Source organism: Hipposideros armiger, unplaced genomic scaffold (genome assembly GCF_001890085.2).
Source record: "Hipposideros armiger isolate ML-2016 unplaced genomic scaffold, ASM189008v1 scaffold_391, whole genome shotgun sequence".
Classification (NCBI taxonomy): domain Eukaryota; kingdom Metazoa; phylum Chordata; class Mammalia; order Chiroptera; family Hipposideridae; genus Hipposideros; species Hipposideros armiger.
The window spans coordinates 1,300,376-1,320,202 of NW_017731741.1; the positions used below are offsets into that span (position 1 = coordinate 1,300,376).

The 19,827-nt window shown below is 38.2% G+C and overlaps 1 protein-coding gene across 25 annotated transcripts in view; it reads left to right on the forward strand.

The window, feature by feature from the left end:
• The window catches only part of EPB41L2 (erythrocyte membrane protein band 4.1 like 2), a 210,049-nt gene that overhangs the window by 152,192 nt on the left and 38,030 nt on the right, over window positions 1-19,827 (forward strand). For 14 of the 25 annotated variants that reach the window (XM_019663469.1, XM_019663481.1, XM_019663489.1 and 11 more), the window contains exons 9-13: window positions 2,947-3,099; window positions 3,635-3,732; window positions 9,652-9,824; window positions 14,845-15,017; window positions 19,587-19,649. In XM_019663469.1, coding sequence (XP_019519014.1) covers window positions 2,947-3,099; window positions 3,635-3,732; window positions 9,652-9,824; window positions 14,845-15,017; window positions 19,587-19,649 — 660 coding nt within the window. The other 11 variants (XM_019663476.1, XM_019663487.1, XM_019663479.1 and 8 more) reach the window with 3 other exon arrangements.

A 19,827-nucleotide genomic window follows, 5' to 3' on the forward strand; every position in this document is an offset into this window, starting at 1 on the left:
CACAACAAGCACTGTTAATATTTTGATATATTTTCTTGTTTTTTTAAAAAATCTCTGAGCTCAAAAAAACCTTTAATTAAACTCATGCATTTTAAATACGAGATTATACTGCAAGTATTACTTCATGTTTTCTTTTGTTCACTTGCTCCTTTAAACACTTTTCCATTAGCAAACAGTCTCTGGCTGCAGCATTTCTAGCTTGCTAGGTGCCATATGCCTTTAATTTAAAAAAGTATTTTCACATACACCATCTCATTTACGAGTCAGATGTTTTTACTTTACAAAAACTACATGAAACAGAATGCAGTGAAGGACATGTCCCAAGCCACGTTGCGTAAAGCAGTCCCATCTGCCTGATACCTTCCGATAAACCTAGGAGGAGGTGAAACATCTTCCTAACACTTGTGTCTTTCAGCTCATGTCTCTGCATAGTGGGGACAGGCTGGGTTCGCTGAAAAACAGAAATAAGGCAGGGAGCAGGAAACAGGTTGGGAGCGCACCTCTCCTACTCCAAACCCTGTTAACTTGCCGCATGTAAATCTTGGATCTGCTGCTTTGTTGATCATTAGTGAGAAACCCGTTCTTTGATGGCGATACTGCAAGGTTTCAAGATTCTTGATTTTATAGCCTGTATTTTAGAAAAGTAAAAAAGTTGCCAACTCTATTACAAGTATAATTAAAGTTCTTGTTCTGTGGTTAGGAGCAGATGGTTTTGAAAATACTGGAAAGTAGCATTTATTCATTCATTCTGTTTATCATCTGATAGACTCAGATATTATTTGATCAGCAAGATATCTGTAGCAATTTAAAAGAACTTTTCATGTAGTTTTTGTGCTTTTATACATTTTTCATTGTCTTGATATCATATTTCAATTTTTTAAGTTAATATTTTATTACCAGAAGATATTGGCACATTCATGTTAGGACAAGTTGAAGGGTATTGAGTAAAAGTTCTCTTGATAAAGGTACAGGGAGACGACAAAGGAGTGATACTTCTGAGGTAGCACAAGGTACCTTTTCACCTCTCTGAATGTGAAGGAGTGAGGACAGAGTGGTTGCCAGAACCCAGGAGAGATCTGTGTGGTGAGGGCTGTCTTAAGAGGAGCTGCAATTATCAGACACAGCCAGCCTGATGGCGACCGTACAGGGAGGGAATCTGGGTATTGAAAACCAGGGTCCCCCCACTTCCCTTCATCTTTTCTCTCTGAGCTTGGAGAACTTTACATAGGCTGAACCCCTTCGAAGCCCGTGGGCATGGGATCCTATTGATATCCACAGAGAACGGCTTCCCGAGGCAGTGAGCAAGGAAGAGAAGATACTTCCTTTTTGTTCGTTTATTTTTCTGACTTGGTTGCTGAGAGGAGTCAAATATGGGGAACGAAGGCCTGTTTTTTCCCTTTCACTTCTTATCTTTCATCTGTAATTTGTACTCATACAAATACTGATAATTCTAAAACAATGCGTGGAACAACTGAAAATCAACTGATTTACTTGTGTTTATTTTTAAGTCAAATAAAATAGCTTCAGTGTCCTTTCTAGAGATCGTCTCAGACTGGAGATGGCTTTGTTGAGTGTTTCAGATGAGGGTTGCCTCCTCACTTGTGGTGAGAACATGCTGTGTTGGGCAGCCTTCCGGTCCCAGCCTGTGGCCACGGCCAGTGAGGTTTTTGGCAAACACATCGATTGTGTCTGGTGCCAAGTTGCTTGGGCACCTGTGCCTGATTCACCCCAGCTTCTTACTCTGTTCCTAGAGAGAATTGTGGCTGCCAGAGTATCAGTGAATAAAGCATTTTATAGATTAGATTTTTAAACCTCTTAGATGGTCTAATGTAATTTTATTTGTACATTCGAAAATTCTTCACATTATCAGCAGTGGAAGCTGCTGGCATCAGTTACTTAGCACTGTACTTTAATTTTTTAAAACTAGTATAAATTGTGGTAAATTGTTCTCAGTAACAAGGCAGTTCGAATGTTATGCTTTTATTGAATTGAGACCTGCACTAAATGTGGTGTTTGTTTCAGCATGTTTTGTGAGAATTTGTTCCATGCTGTTAATGATTTCTGAATATCTCTGAATAATATTCTTCCAATTTTACATATTTTGAATGAGATCCAGTTTTTCCCTTAACAATAAACAATAATTTGGATACTTTGAATATTGTACATATTAGATCTTCAACACTACTTGAAATATGAGGAGCCAGTTTTTTTTCTTGCATCTGTAAACTTACTTGATTTTTAAAATCTTTCAGCTGGTGATTATTCTGGATTGTCATCTATTCCAAATTAAAACACTGGGGAAAGAAAACAATATCAATAAGTTTAAGAATCGCCTTCAACCCATTTGCCAGCCAAAGGAATGCTGTAATGAGAACTGGATGTCAGCACTCTAAGTTATTGAAGAACTACTTGAAAGAATTCAAAGATTTTAGCACTGTCAGCCTAAAAGAGAAATTTTCTGGGAGGGATTGGTGTTTTGCAGAATATAGGCATAATTTTAATAGCTATGAGCTAGAACACTCCATCTGAGATAAATTTGTCTGAAGTAAAATGGATGAACATACTTTAGGCCAACATACAGTCACCAAGGGCTGGAATAGCCTCTAGGCAAACACATTTTATCTCTCATATCTTCAGGATATCTAAATCAAGTGCTGTTTCCTTTCTTTGTAGCTCTTAGAACCAAGCTCAAGAACATGAGTTATGCCTTTTGAAGAACATTGTGTCCCATAGTCTTTGACAAATCAGATTTGATCCCTGAAGTTGAATAGATTTAAAATGTGTTGTGTTTCTTACTGATTCTATTAATTTGTGTACTGTCACTGTAATTTAAATCTAAACTTGTTATATTGATATTCCTCATCATGGTTTGAGGGGACCCATGAGCTTCCTAATCTGTGTAGCTTTCACAGCTCTAACAGTGGTCAACTGGCTTGTTCTTGGCAGGACTCTGAAGGCGTGGACATCAAGCTGGGCGTGTGTGCTAATGGGCTCCTCATTTACAAAGACAGACTGAGAATCAATCGTTTTGCTTGGCCGAAAATCTTGAAAATTTCCTATAAGCGCAGTAACTTCTACATTAAAGTTAGGCCAGCAGAGGTAAGCATGCCATATACAGCCCGTGACATATCTGAGTAGGCTTTATCGGTGTTCTGTCCCGCCATGCTAACTGAATTCTTGCCACTGAACTTAAGAAAGGGAACTATTCTTTATTCCTCCATGGTGAAAAAAGGTCGGGGTTCTTGATAATAAACCTGCATATATATTCCTGTTGCTAAAAAACAAGAAACAACCACAATTTCACAGAAAAGAAAAGGCAGTAAGTTCCTGCCACATCGTGGGGACTCATGATTTGTTGTTGTTGAATTAGCTAAGTGGTAGAGACCAATAGGAAGGTAGTAAAATGAGTTTTAGTGGACTTTGAAGGATGATTGCTTTATGTCAGTGGTTGATACCTGCTTTTCATAGAAACAAGTGTTGCAGGCTATGAAATATCTATTTTGTGTAATTCTATTAGATTTATTTACCTTATTCAAGAAGAATTACTTTTTAGTGAAAATCCAAGTCCATGTTTTTAGTAGCTTCTAATTAACTCTTAATGAAACATGCTGATTTATTTATGGATTTATTTTAGCTGGAACAGTTTGAGAGCACCATTGGATTCAAACTGCCAAACCATCGGGCTGCGAAAAGGCTATGGAAAGTGTGTGTGGAACATCATACTTTCTACAGGTAATTTTAAGAAAAGATGTTAAAATTAATTAAACAGCTCTTGGTACCCTCTACGTACTGGAAGGTGATAGTGAAGAGTGTGGCAGATGCAGCGACACCCTGCATTATGGCTCTTTGCTCTTCTCAGTGACAAGTCTCCTTTGTCTGCCACGTCCACTCCTACGTCTCTTTCTGTTGCCCTGGCCATGCCTTGTCATCACTCAGAACTGTCTGCCTCTGCGATGGTCCAAAACTCCACTTTCTGACGACAGCCACCTTTCTTTCCACCACCACCATACGCTGTCAACCCGGCTGTCATTCTTCCCACTGTCACTTGTCTTAGGTTTCATTTAGTTGTTCTTATCAGCTCCCTCCTGCTTAACTTCTTTCCCAAACCAGCTCGAACCCTGTGGTCTGCCCCTTTGCTGCTTTGTCAGGAGTGTTCTAACCCCCTCAAGCCCCTGCCCTTTTTTGCACATCACTCTGCCCATCTGCTGGTCCTGGATTAGTCCTGTGTCCTGACCTCGCCATTTCTGTACATGTGCTATCAAGTGCTATCCTAAATAGCACAACTGTCCTGATACACACACTCCTTCTCTGTAAGAGAAAATCCCACAGTCTGGGGGTTAGTGCTATTCCAGATAACGCCATTTCCACATCATCGGGATCCTCAGTGCTATCAGGTAGTCATACTTTTGTTCAAAGGCATATTTCTTACATTACTTTTCTTGGCAAACGATACTTTGCCCTTCTTCTTTATCTGTATTTCCGCAGCTTTCTATCAGCATGGTGTATGTAGCTGTGTATCCAGACCCTTTATCTTTAGGGTTTTTGCTTGGGACTCTTAGGGTCTAATCCTGTCCCTCCATATAGATGTGTGACTGTGGGTAAGTCACTCCACCTTTCTGAGTCTCATTTTCGTCATCCATGTGATGGTAATAATAACAGTACCTACCTTACAGGGTTGTTTTGAAGAGCAAATGAGATAACACACATGAAACAAACTTAGAACCATTTCTGGTTTGTAATAGTTTGTATCATCATCATCGTCACTATCACATTGTCCTTATTATTTATTCTTAGTTTAGTGCCACAGTGAGCTATTTATCTACCGGGGGTGCCAAAAAAATATTTGTCTACTGGGGGACACTTTGGTCAGCGTTGCTCAAACAGTAGTTCGCCGTAATCAGAAGTGTCTGGACACCGATGATAACCACTTCAAGCACCTATTGTAATTGCAGAAGTCAAATGTGATTAGTATTCATCTTTTGTTATCGGTATATATCGAGTATTACAATTTTAATAGTTTTTTTCCTTCTTTAAAATGTGTATACATTTTTTTGGCACCCTCTATTTTCAAAATTGCTCTAATATACTCATTTTAGAGGAAAAATGCAACTCATAAAATATACTTGAATCCATCTGACTTAGTTACACTGATCATTTAAATCTTTGAAAAGTTTACAGTTTTCTTCATAGCCATGGCAGATTTCTCCTTAGATAGCATGAGCCTACTTCAAATAAAGCTAACAGGTAACATTTATAAGTTATAAATGACACAAGTCCAGGCAGGACAAACAGCGGGCTTCCGTGTCAAATAACGATAACACAAGCAATAATCATTTTAGAGATGACAAGTGCTGACATTTATTGAGCACACATTGTGGTCAGTCGCAGAGCTAATTGCTTTACCTTGCACCATCTCATTGATTCCTGTCCACTTTGTGGAAAGCTGAGCAGAGGTGGGGACCTGGCTCTGATTCTAAAGCCCACACTCTTCACCTCTGCATTGCCCGCCCCCCGCCTTGTGGTCTTCTAGCAGGCCTTTCTGAGATGCCCTTTAGCTCGGGAAAGCCGCAGGCCCCTCCATTATTTTTGCTAACATACCATGGACCCCAGTTTAAAGGTAGACCAATTTAACAGAAGTGCTTTTATATCTTTAAACCTCGTATAACTTTGCTCACACATAGTATAAAACATGTATCTAACACAGAAAGGGCAAACCATAATTTACTTGCAGAGTGCTTTGAAGCCAATAAATGGATTTTATTCTGTTTTAGGTTTTCACAAAAGATGCAAGTGATTTCTTTAGAAAATTAAAATGGCTTTCAGATGGAAGCCATTAAAAAATAAGCAGATCTTTGTATTGATTGATACTCAGGTAGACTAATATTAGTGGAAAAGAGCATAATAATAAAGCTGCTATCCTTGCTTCAGCGTTTACTAGAACCCATCATGATTCTAAGTGCTATACATGGATTAATTCTATTCATCTTTATCATAAATCTTATGGGGCAGGTGCTATTATCTTCATTCCCATATGGAGAAACTGAGGAACAGAGAAGTTAAGAAGCATGCCCATAATTTTATACATAGGAACGGGTGGAGATGGAATTGAAACCCAAGTGGTATATGGCTCTGACCACCCACAAGTATACCCACTGTGCTAGACTCCCTGACTGTCTGCAGCAATGTACTCCCTGGTGTTTTATCAGTGCTTTTTTGGTGGTGGTGGTGGTGGTGGTGGTGGTGGTATGTAAACAAGATGAACATGAGGTTCTCTAGCATGACATTAAGCTGCCATTTAAACTTGGCATTGTGAACTGGAGTAATCCCAAGTGAATTAGTGTCCTCAGCCGCTTCATAGAGAGCCTGATGGAAACCTTTGGCATTCGTTAAATGTATGCTTGATTTAATAATTCATATGTTGGTTTTCTTAAAAAATGTTCCTTTATTTCCTGTAGTTACACATTAATAATATTTGATTTGTAATGACAGGATATTTATAAAATTAAAATGTTAATACATTTCTTAAGCAGTAAAATATGTGAAAGTCGAATTCTTTTGAAACACATCATTACTTAGATCATCTTGCTTAAGGCCTTTAAGTGCTCTATGATGATTAGTCCCTTATCATAGCTTTGAAATTCCCCAAAGTGAAATAAAAGATGCCTTGTAGTGGTTTTGATGTTATTCTTAGAGGATGGGTCTGATGTGGAAATAAAAATAACAGCAAAAGGGAATACAGTGAGCTTGAAGTGATAGTATTGAAATGTTTTGTTGCTTGGTCTCCATTTTCTTGAAAATGTATCTATATAACCATTGACTTAAGTCACCAAAAATGGTCTTTTATAGAAAGTTAATAAATGCCTGTGGTCAAGCCCGCCCTTGTTTGTTTTGACGTTTGTTTCTATGTAATTGCATTTTAATTACTGAAAGATCTCTTTGTCATCAGAAAATTAATCTGCAAGCTAATACTTTGTGTAATGTGCTCACCAGGGCCAGTCAGGCAAGGAAGTGTTTTATCTCAATTTGAAATAAGTAAAATAAAATCCCCTAGTTAATGACTTTCCTTCTTTTGCATTGTGACATATATCTGCCTTTAAAATGTGTTCCTTGTGTTTCTTGGATTTATATAATTTGTAAATTGAAAATGAGTGTGAATCCTCCTATGGAGCTGCTCATTCCTGGAAGACGTTGCCTATGGTTAAAACAGAGGTGAGCCTACAGAAGGGTGCAGATACCCCAGCCTCACTCTCCTCCTCACCTCTAGTCGCTTTTTAAAAAAAATAATTTTGCTTTATTGTGGTAAACTCTCTTAACATGAGCTCTATCCTCTTTAACAAAAGTTAAATGTACAATATATTATTGTTGATTGTTGGTACAATGTTGTACAGCAGATCTCAAGCGCTTATTTATCTAACTTAACTGAAACTTTATGCCAGATGATGGATAACTCCCCATTTGCCCCTCCTTCCAACCCCTGGTTACCACCTCTCCAGTCTTTGATTCTGGGAATGTGACTGTTTTAGATACCTCATATATGCAGTATTTGCCCTTCTGAGTCTGGCTTGCTGCACTTAGCAGAATGCCCTCAGAGTCCATCCATGTTGTCGCATATGGCAGGTTTTCCTTTTTTAAGGCTGAATAGTATTCCTGTGTGTGTGTGTGTGTGTGTGTGTGTGTGTGTGTGTGTGTGTTACATTTTCTTTATACAGTTATCTGTCAATGGATGCTTAGGTTGTTTGTACATCTTTGCTATTGTGAACAGTGCTGTGATGAACCTGGGAGTGCCAGTATCTCTTTGAGATCCTGATTTCAAATCTTTTGGGTAAATACCCAGAAGTGAGATCATTGGTAGTTCTATTTTTTAATTTTTTTGAGAAGTTGTGCTCCAAAGCTTCCCATCAGCAGTGTGCAAGGGTCCCAATTTCTTCACATCCTTGCCAACATTTGTTTTCTTTTGTTTAGTTTTTTTAATTTTTCAGGGGATGGAGAGATACCTTCTTTGAGTCATCAATGCGTGTTTCTCCTTTGAAGTATTTTTTTAGAAATGTCTCTCTTTTTCCCTTTGGTTGATCTCCCAGTAGCTACAGAGAATAGTTCTTAAAAAGATCATACATAAATGTGATTTAACGAACTTGCTCTTCAAGGAGAGTGAGCATTTCTTAATCAGTGATTGCACTGATATGTTTGCCAGTGACCCTTTTTTCTATAGATCATTGCTTTCTTACACAGCATGTAAGAAATCCATGTTTAGCTGGATTGCAAGGTAAGGAAACCCTGCCGTATTCAACCCATCAGGAGACAGTGCATGTAAATGGCACATTTCTCACTCTGCCTCTGTTACTCTGTGATTAGGGTGCTGATCTTTTGGGGGGTCAGTTTCCTTAACTGTTAGAGAAAGAGAGAGAATGCAGAACCACAGGTAAGAGTTCTTTTCTGGCCTAAATTTCTGGTATTCTAGCATTCTAATTTAAGAATATACTGCTTTTTCCAAAGTACAGTTTGCGGTACTGGCATTGCCAGAGTAGACTTTCTCAACAGCATCATCTGTGTCTCCTGAGAACATCTATTGGCAGAAAATGGAAGTTTTCAAGAAATGTTTCTGCTACCCTACATGAATAAATTAAAGCCAAGAAAGCTAGAGTGCATTAGTTCTTCTTTCATCAGTTTAATTATAACATGTTATTTTTCTATTGAATTAATGGAGGATCGCCTCTTGTGTTATTATTATGCATGTAGCTTTACCTTGACTTGAGTGTCTTTTCATTACTTATTAAACAGAATAAGATTTCTAAAAAATTGGGCAGAAGGCCTAGAAATACTTAAAATGGTAAAGAATTCTTTAAGAAATCACTCTTCTTTGAAGAATGATAGGAAAAATTTTGGTGACGTTCTCCATATTGTGGAATTGTCAAGTAATACCTTCTTATTTAATAAATTCTACAAGAACCCTGAGCTTATCTTTTTGTTAAGACGTTTTGCCAACTCTTGATCAGACAGTGAAAGTAAGGAAGTTTCAGTTGTATTCCAGACAAGATTGGCCCTCTTACTAAAAGCATATTTTCACATACGTGGAAGTATTTGACAGCAATTTTGACTTCATTCATTATGAACCAGGTTTTAAGCATTAGAATTGTGCTGGCAAGAGAGGATGTTAGTCATCTCTGCAGATCCACTGGGTGCTGTGTTCTTCATGGGAAAGCATCGCTTGATGGAACAGATTCTTGAGTTAGATGTTCTTTCCCAGGAGAAATAGACATAAATATTAAGAATTACTAATGGTAATGGATTGCTACTTGGCACTTACAGCTATGAGCAAAAATCAGACATATGTGTTTATCTAAACGATTTAAGCTTATACAAATAAATAACCTTTGATATACACTGAGAACAGCTGCACTTTTGCTCACGTTGACGAAAGCATTATTCATGAATACATGAATGTGGATTTATTCATCTTATCACTATCATAAAGCCCTGTATGTAGAAAGGTTTATAAATAATGCTTTTTTACTAGAAACTTGGCAGCCTTTTTTTTTTACATTGAGTAATCATACTTAATAAAATGCGATATTAAAATATACAGTTTTAAAGTTTAAAAAAAAACATAAATTCTAATTTTTATTTATTTATTTATTATTTTTACCCCTATAGGCTTGTGTCTCCAGAGCAGCCACCAAAGGCCAAGTTCCTGACCTTGGGGTCCAAATTCCGCTACAGCGGCCGCACCCAAGCCCAGACCCGCCAGGCAAGCACCCTCATTGATAGACCAGCACCACACTTTGAGCGCACGTCTAGTAAACGGGCCTCCAGGAGTCTAGATGGAGGTAAACACATTTATGATAGATTTGATGCCATTAATCTTTTCTAATCCAGTGGGATCAGAAATTGTTGATCTAGTTAATAAGGCCCCAAGAAATCCCATAGAGGGATAGCTATTTTTTTCTGAGTAAATAAAATGCTATTTCTTACACTCACGAAGAAAATTTTGTTGTGTTTTGAAGTTGTCATTCTGAACCTAAGTTTTCTTTGCACTGTCAATGCACACAAATATTAGCTAAGAGAATTCATTGATGAGATGTTGCATAAACAACATTTTTACTGTTCTGACTTAATGTGATGTATTTTGTGTGGCTTAATTTCTTGAATTTGTTAATGCAAAAATGTAATTCCGAGGGTTTTTTGGTGTGGTAACATCTGAACCTTTATTCAAAGGAACTTAAAACATTCAAATTTTTATGAGTTTAAAAACTCTGACTGAAGCTTACCAAACTTTCCAGCATATGAGAAACCATTCACAGCTTCAAAGGATTAGTTTAAATACAGTGTTTTTTGTTTTGTTTTGTTTTGTTTTGTATTTTTTTTTAAGATTTTATTGGGGAATCGGGGGAAGGGGAACAGACAAGTTGCTGTTGTTTTTTGTTCTTCAGTCTAGTTGTGGAGGATGTTGCTTCACTGGCCCAAGCTGGCACCATCATTGCACTCTTCCTGGGCGAGGCAGATCAGTCGCCAGATCAGTCACCAGCCTCTGGACAGCCGCTCACGGCGGCTGTTGGCCGCTCACGCTGGCTGGTGGCCATTCACGCTGGCTGCCGGCTACACATGGTAGCTTATGGCAGCCCACTGCAGCAGGGGACTGCAGCCTATGCCTTCGCTGGCGACCCACGGCAGCCCAGCTCCAGGTTGAGCTGTTGTTCAGCATCTTAGCTGTAGAGGGCAGTGTCACTGGCCCTCATATGTGGGATCCGAACCGGAGCCCTCTGGCGTCCCAAGCCAGTTCTTAACCACCATGCCACTCGGCCGGCCCTACAGTGTTTAACAAAAAGAAAGGAAATATAATATGTTCCTTTGTTCTTTCACCCAAGGGGAGGTATGTATAAATTAGAATATTTTTCCTGTTGGAACTCTAATTAGCTACATATTTGTAGTTTTATATAAATTATACGTGGAAAAGATTGATGCTTCCTTTCATATATATATATATCTTATTACCCTAATTTTGTGTTAATAGCAGGTTTTCTATAAAAGAGCTAAGGTTAATTTTATATTAGAATACTTTATGAAGAACTTAATCTTTTTTTTCTACCTAAAAGGCGGTATTGCTGTGGATGATTTTCTACCAGAAGTAGTTTTCCAACATTTTTTTTAATTGATGAATCTCAAAACATACACAAAAATAGTAATATTAAATTTAGAATGTTCTGTTTTGCTACTGTTATCAGCAAAAACCTTTTTTGGTTGCTTATTATTACTGATACCTTTTCTGAAATATGAACTTGAACAACTTATATTTTAAATAATTAACTAAAACAGACTGGATATGCTAATAGTTTAAAATGCTCTCTCTCATTAGTGCAGAATTGACACCCCTTGGCCTTGATCTATTTTTCCTGGAATAAACATGGAAAACAGATCCAGGGATAAACACAGATCTTCCCAGGATTTGTTGGTGGGCATTTGGTATATATAGTTATTAAATGTTGATTCTGGATACTCCTCAGTATAGTTTTATGAGACCACCCAAAGTATGTGCAAGAGGACCACAAACTATGTTTCAGATATATGTTCACATGCCCAAATACAGTGACTTAAATTTAGTGAATTATTAATGTACAATAGCTATTGCTATATCTTTTAGCTAATCAACGACAGAGCATTTTTCAAGTAAATCTGAAAAATTGGCCTGCTCCTGTAAATATTTCACAAGCCTTGCCCCTGGCCACAGAGAGCTTTTACAAGTGCTGAATAAATGCAATCAGTGATGTTGAATGTCCTGAGAGAAATCATTCCCCATTTTGAACACTGTTTCAGCCTTTGTTTTAAACTAGGAGGCATTAGAACTCTTACGTTGCAAATTTTAGAGTAAAGAAAAAAAAGGAGTAAACCACTGTGTTTTCTTTGAGATACATCAGCTGTGTTCAAGGAAACCTACCATCTTATATGGGCAATTAGTGCAGAGGGTTATAATAGGTCTATATCTAAAAACAATGATTTTTACAAGTAAAAGCAGCAAACACGACACAGTAATCCATTATTTTCCTTTTGTGTTTTGGACACTGTAATTCATCAGATGGGCAGGTTATCAAAAGGATTATTGTGTTATTGTGAAAAATAGAAGGCTTTTCATACCAATACAGGACCAGAGAGCCAGTGGACTATTTGGTTAAGGCTTATATTCTCCTTCCCAACCCCCACGCCCCAGAGCAAAACTAGGCTGTAACCTGGAACTGAGCTCTATTTTCCTCACCACTCCCCATCAACGTCTTTTGTTGTTGTTGACATGTGTTATATTTTCTTTTTCCTGTTTAGTTTATAAGTTAGGCTAGATTAATGTAGACATATGTATACATATTTCTCATTTTAAGTTTGGATAAATTAAAGCTTCTAGTGATTATGTAGAATGTAAGATCAATGTGATATCAAACATCAAATCAAATAAAAATTCAATCTAGAATAGCTGTTTTCAGAACATTTAGATTCCAAAATTAGAAAATCAAACCAAGAAAAATAGACAAATGAGTTATTAAAGAGAGCTAACAACCAAGATTCATTTGAGAGCGGGGAAAGCAATGTCTTCCTGCAAGTGGAAAATATAAGCAGGGGCACTAGTTGGGTTGGGTGGGTCATCAGGGAAGGGAGGCCTATCTGAGAAAGAACCACTTCAGTTGAGACTTGAAGGATGAGAAGGAGGCAGCCATGAATAGGACAAAAGGAGATAAAGCATTGCAAGAAGCAGGAGCAGCAAGTCTGAAAGTTATAAGATTAGGGAGAGCTTGATACATTCCAGGAACAGAAAGAAGGCAAGTGTAGTTGAGCTTAGTAAGTAATGGGGAGAGGCAGGCTGGGGGCAGGTTATGCAGGGCGCTGCAAGCCGTGGTAAAGAATGTGGTTTTTATTCTAGCTGCTGTAGGAAACGGTCAAAAGGTTTTGTGTGTATGTGTACACACACTCGTGCAAGCACATAAGTGTCCAGTTATCTTTTTTAAAGAATCACTTGGTGCAGGTTCAAAAATGATTAGAAAGGACAAGAGAGGACGCAGGCTGACTGGTTAGGAATAATCCAGGTGAGAGCAATGGTGGTCTTGCGTTGGGGGATCGTGGGTCAGTAGCCGTTTGGCACCATAAGCTCAGTGCCTGGCTCCTACAAACTTCTCAGGGTTCTCAGAGTGTTTAAGACCTAATAAAAATTACTTGCTTCAAAATGCAAAACCAAAAAATCCCCCTACGAACTTAAATTTGTCAATTGTGTAACTTTAAGTTTGAAATTCATTAAAATGTTAATATTATGTCTGAAACCATTGCTAGGTCAGATTTTCCCATTTTACAGTAATTTCTGAGTATGTGTAAGGGTACTTAGAAATCATAATCATAAATTAAAAGAGTTACTCATAGCCATATACTTTCCAAGCGAAAGTTATTCAAATATCAAAAGTTTAAAAATATCTGGAAAATAATTATACTTAATGTAAGATGTGAGTTCATTTTATGATTTTCTGTGGGCTTTCAAAAATATAAGTATTAAAAGGCTGTGAAAGTCTTAAAAGGGACCTGGGTGGTGAAAGAGATGGAAGAACTGGCCACATTTAGAAATAGAAATAGCCCCGAGGACTCTATTGGACGTGCTGGTGGTGAGGGGCAAAGGAAGAGACTTCAAGGTCTCTGGCTGGAGTAACTGGTGCATATATGAAGGTGGTGAAAAAGACAAGACTGGGGAAGAAAGAAGTTTGGGACGGGGAATGTCAGGGGTGTGGACCCAAGTTTTCTTGTAACACATGGATTAGAAGTGCTTGATCCCTCCCAAGTTCAACAGATGGTGGCTCACACACGGTCGCTGCCCTCCGAGAGCTTGCAGCCTAAAGGCCTCTGTGGTTACTGGGCTTCCCTAGAGGCATGGAGCCAGGCCAGTCAAGTGCTTTTTGTACAGATGAAGTGACCTCAGTGGTGGTTCTGTGGTTTGAAGAAGAGACTACAGGTGGAGAGAGGCTTCGCCAGCTGCCATTCACCTTCCTTTCTTTGCTGAGATCTGAGGCCTTCTTAGGTTGATCTGCCATAGGACACAGATTTCAACACCGTATATGTTCCTGCCCATCTGTAGGAGAGGTAAAAGGTACACATGAGGACTAGGTTTGCTGAGGTGGGGGGGTGTCTATGTATTAGATTTACTGTTAGGTCAAGTTGAGGCATTCAGGAAAGGTTAGAAATATTAAAACTATTAAACATAAACACAAAAGTTCCTTGAAATCTACCTTTACTGTCTTGTTACAGTTTTAAGTTGGATTCAAATTAAAGGTTCATTTATGGGAGAATTCTTTGAACTTATTGAAGCAAGTTATTTTAATAAATAGGTAAATTATTTGTCATAGTAAATAGATTCAGAAATAAGTTCAGGCAAGATCAAAGAAACCCTAGAGAATTAGAATATTGCTTACGTTGTGATGCTGACATATGGCTCCTTTCAGCTGGTCTTAGAGCGCCTTCTACTGGCCAGTTCCATGATCAGAGTACATCCTTCAAAAAACTGATTCGAGACCCTGGTTTAGTTTAATGGGTTAAAAAGTCAGAGAGGTAGCAGATTGCGGGAGGGGGGGTATCACCTTGTGTAGGATGTGAATGTCTAACTATGACATTGTTTTGTATACCTGAAACCAATTTTTAAAAATTCAGAATACTTTTATACTTTGGTAAAAGTTTAAAAATGAGTTTACTTGGTATGTTGGTATTTTCAGAGCTCAAGCAATGTTCCTGTTGTCTACATGCTGCCACTTTTTCTGTGTAAGGGGAGGAAAGTTCCCTAAAGTTTGACCATTTTGATGTCCTACAGTAATCCAAACGATCATTCTTTACTAGCTCCAATTGGCGTTGTGGACCAAAGTCTCATGAAGGATTTTCCTGGCCCTGCTGGGGAGGTTTCAGCGTACGGCCGTGGAGTGCTCAGCACTGCCCTGATACAAGACGGGGATAGCAGAAGAGACATCAGAAGCCCAACTAAAGCCCCACACATGCAGCTCCTTGAAGGAAAGGTATGGTAAATTAGGAGGCTGTGTGATTTAAATGTGCACTTAAGACTAGAGGCGCTCTGTTGCATCTGTTCTTTCAGAATTCAAAATATTATCTAAAATCAGTTAATGTGTGTTCCCTGTTGATGTAATTTCCTATTTTTCAAATATGTGTAGACTCTTGCTAGTTTGGACAGGGCCTCTAACCTTTTTTCTGAATACTGTTTAAAGCAAAATTTTTCAACATAAATTATATTAATGCAAGTAAGTAATTTATTGGTCTTTTGATGCTCTTCGTAATCCTATTTAGTCAAATCCACAAATTATAAAAGCTATGATGATTTGAAATTTATATTTGTTTGTTACAAGGACGTTTTAAAGTATAACCTGCCTTGATTTTTGTAATTATGTTGACTTGAATTTTTTTTTGAAATGAACAAAGAATGGTTTTTATGAAAAATATAATTTTTCATTAATAATCTATAACTGATGACGAAGAAACTCGTAAGCAAAAGGTAATTGTTTTCTGAACAGTGAGTGAGAAGATGGTGTGTTGCTTTTAGCCCTTATTTGGTGCATATACCACAGTGTATGGGGAAGTAGCCTATATCGTGTTTTCAGATTTGTCACTGTTATTTTGTGTCACCTTGTCACCTCGGGCAAGTAAAGTCACTGAGAAGTTGATGTGAAGAGGCTTTGAGTTCTTCAGATCTGCACATAGCAACTTTTTTATGCGTAACATTGAAAGTAAACATGAAAAAAGAAATCATTCTGTAGATTTACCATATTTTCTAAATTTTAACTTTGAAAATTCTAAAGACATGCAACATGAATTTCTAAAGAAACTGCTAGGTGAAGTAGCTGCCAGTTCCTCGGGAATTTGACAACCTCTAGTACTTACCATATTGGGAGTGGGGGACCATGTGGACCTTATGCTATGAGGACAAGTGCTTCAGGCAGCATATGCCATCAAATCACCCCACACCTTTGTTGAAGAATTTGCGAGTATCATAGAATTTGCGAGTATCATATTTAAAAAATTATTTTAAAAAGTTATTTAGTTAAAAAGAACAGAAATTGTGTCCATCAAAGTATTTTTCACCTGCTGAAAAGTTGTCAGAATTTTTTATAATTATGCTCACAAGGCACCACGGAGAGTCACTACACTAACATCTGAAACAAAATAGCTAAGCAAGTCAAAGTCTCTGTTCCATTTTGCTGAGTTATTTTTAGACACCCAGTTATTTTTTTAAAAGTTCTTTTAAATTCCAAAGGAAATTCTGCTTATCTTTGGCAAAAGACTGGGTGTGTTGGCCTTTTTCTAACGCTTTGAATGTCTGTCAGCAACCAGGTTTAAAAGTAATGATGCTATTCGAGTTTCATTGTATCTGTTTGCAGCCAGTCAAAAAACAATAATTAAGTCAGTCTGTACCTATACATTTTACGTGATAAAAGTAGTTTAGTTTTCCTCTTAAAATATGGATCATTTAATTCATTTTCTAAATACACTGTGTTAATACGATCAATCCCTACTTTAGAGTAAAAGTGTTCACTAACTACCCATTTCTTCTCTCCTCTTTCTCTTTTGCCTTTGTTTCTCCTTTGAATGCATCCGTTGTGTAATTTCACATTCAGTCATGGGTTTGCGCCTGGGAACAGCCTGTTTCCATATTCCCACCTTCACCACTCATCTGCTGTGCTTCATATCTTTCCCCAAACCTATCGCCAGTCCCTGAGCTGGACTTGCTTTCAGACATTTCAGAGGAAGACCCCTTTGGGGAGGCCGACCAAGTCACACTAGACAGTTTCGAGCTCCTTTCCACGGGGGAGACATCAGAGCGGGGGGCCTGTGGGGTGGCTGCCCTTGATTCTATCTGCGACCCTGTGGTAGCCCCCTCTCAGACTGACTGTCCTCCCACCCAAGAGAAGCCTCCCAAAGAGGCTGAGCACAAGGATTCTGAGTTGGGGTCCTTTTCCTTCAGTTTCTGCAGATGCTTTCCGTCCAGCTTCCGCTCGCTCCTTGATGAGGATGGCTATCTCGCTTTCCCTAGCCTCCCCAGGGTCTGGGTCTCCTTTCTCCCCGCCGATGTCCAGCACTACGTTCCCATCACCTCTCCTTCCTTCCTTCCTTCCCTCCTCCTCATCTTCGGGCTACTTCTCTCTGCTTCTCAGTCAGTGACTTTTTCCCTCACCTTTTCCCTTCCTCTGGCTTTGTCCCTTTGCTATCTGGAGGCTAAAGCCACTGCCTTTACTGTATCTTATGACTGTGACTTGAATGACAGGACAGAGGAAGAGGAAGCAGTTGCTGGCACGCCTACATAAGCTTCAGTCTGTGGGGTCAACAAAACTACACCCTTCCTCTCACACCCTTCCTAATGTAGAGTGTAAACATGTGCATAAACGTCAGCATTGACTAACCGCAGTATAGTATGAGCTGCACATTTCGACACACACAACATTTTAGTGCATGAGAACTAAGTGTAAGCACTTCCTTTCCATTGACCAGGTCCATACATTCTAAGATGAGAGCAAAGTTAGACAGGATTATTTTATAAATATCTAGGCCATGCTAGGTCTAAAAAAGGGGGGAGGGGGAGAACTGTGTTGCTCTTAATCCGTATTGGGTCTCTTCATTTTGCAGACAGATCTTAATGCTGTTCTTTTAGGATAGAAACTTTGTTTTGATATAGAACTTAGGATGCAGTGGGCATAACTATAATTGATGAGTATTAGTACAGCTCCTTAGTATTATTTCTTTTGTTAGAAATCCAAGTTTCTTCTTGCACTTATGAGGCTGCATCTGTAACCTTTACTTCTGCCATTTGTAGATCTAATCTCAGAAACTCCTTGTCTCTCCCTATTATTGTAGCATTGGGAGACTATATGAGCGTCAACTAGTTTTTCGTTTTTGTTTTTGTTTTTTTTACTGTAAACCATGTAATTATATGAAAGAGTCACTGTTAGGTATCTTGTAAGAAAGATACTATTCTGTTTTCTTTTTCTGTAAAAAAACAAATGTATATTGAAAATGAAACAAGGCTTTTTGAAAATTTAGAACTCATAGCCCTAAGGTTGGGCCTCTTAGTGTTCTTTTATTTAAAATTAGATGTCTGATTTGAGGATTTTTACCCCTATATCAGGCTCCCTCTGCACTGTCAGTGCTAACATGTGCAGTATGTTTTTTATTGTTTTTGCTAATGTGGTCTGGTGATTTCATGTCTCATATCCTGTGGGTACTATCACTACATAGAGTAAATTACAAAATTTAGAGCAAACCTGAAAAAAAAGTGAAGATGATGCAACGATTAGGCATTGTGGGCAAAACCACGATTCTTAAAGGTTACCGGAGGATGCCGAAGATCAGGCATTTTAGAGAATTTACTATAGACCAAGGAATTGGAAGATAATTCTTAACAGATTGTTGAGTGGCTATGTCTCATTTTTATCTTCTGATAAAAAAGATACTGTGAGCTCCCTGCTGACTTCTCAAAAATACTTGAATGCTTAAAGAAAAAAGCATTTTGAACTCTCAGATTTGATACTATCATTCTAGTAAAGAAGAAAAAGAATATATCAGTTAACATATAAAGGTTAAACTATTTTCTTTTGGTATCAGAATCAATATTTTTCTTTCTTGCCATTCCTTTCCTTGACAGCAATCATCAGTATTTATGTTAGTTTTACATTTACAAATTCATTCTTGTGGGTAATTAGATACTGAGTATTCCCCAACTATGAAAAATGATTCTTGTTTAAGAATTTTGTGAAAGAAAGATGGCTATATTTCAGAGTATATTTAAATCCCCTCCATTTTAACATGAACGTAGCAAAATACACCAATTTCCCTCCAGGGAAAGAAATCTATGTTAAAAAGCTGAATGATAGGGTGAATATTTGTCCTCAATATAAAGCAAAAGCCAAATTTTACATTATCATACTTTGCACTAGTAAGACATTTAAAATTAGAACAGATTGAATTATGCCATTTTTACACTCTCATATTTTCATTCCTGAGTAAAATATATATCTATATATATTCAAAAGCAGTGCATATAATCTAGGGACTGAGAGAGCAAAGCTTCCATTCTTCATTCCACCTTTGCAAAAGATCACTTCCATCATTTATACAACACTGTAGGTGAAGCAAGACCAAAATGGCTTAATATTCTGCACCTTCTGAGGGCCACAGCATAAAGGTTGGTAATGCTGGTTCACCACTGAAGTTCAAATACAGCTTCTTTGCACCGATGGTAGAGTTTCCACTAATGCACCCCTTTTTTCTGGCCATTTGCCGTGTGACTCTTCAGGCGAAGATGGAAGAAGAGGAAACACAGCTGGAGGAGGTGGATATTTTTCTCCAAAGTTAAAAGCTGGTGGTGGCTGCCTGCCATAATTATTGTGTGTGGGGTGATGCACTTTCAGGGTTTATTTGTGAGTTTTGCTTGTTGTGGCTTTAGGTTTTTAAGATTTTTTTTAATACTCTTTTATTTTAATGTCTTAGACTATCCAACTCTGGGTTATTTCTGGTGCTTGCTGATTGATACACTTATGTTTATTTGCCTTTTCCCCCCTGTGTGTGATTTAATTTCACAGAAAAATTCCTTGAGAGTAGAAGGGGATAATATTTATGTCAGACATAGCAATTTAATGTTGGAGGTTTGTATAATTTAAGAAAACAACTCTCCTCATGGCTGCCAGGCTGCTATGGACGGGAGGTCACGCACAGGCTGGCTGGCAACTTTCTTGAAGCACAGTGCATGAGATGCATGGGGGAAATGCAACGGGGAATGCATGTTACCAGTCCAACTTTGTTCTTGTAAGGTGGCTTAGGTAG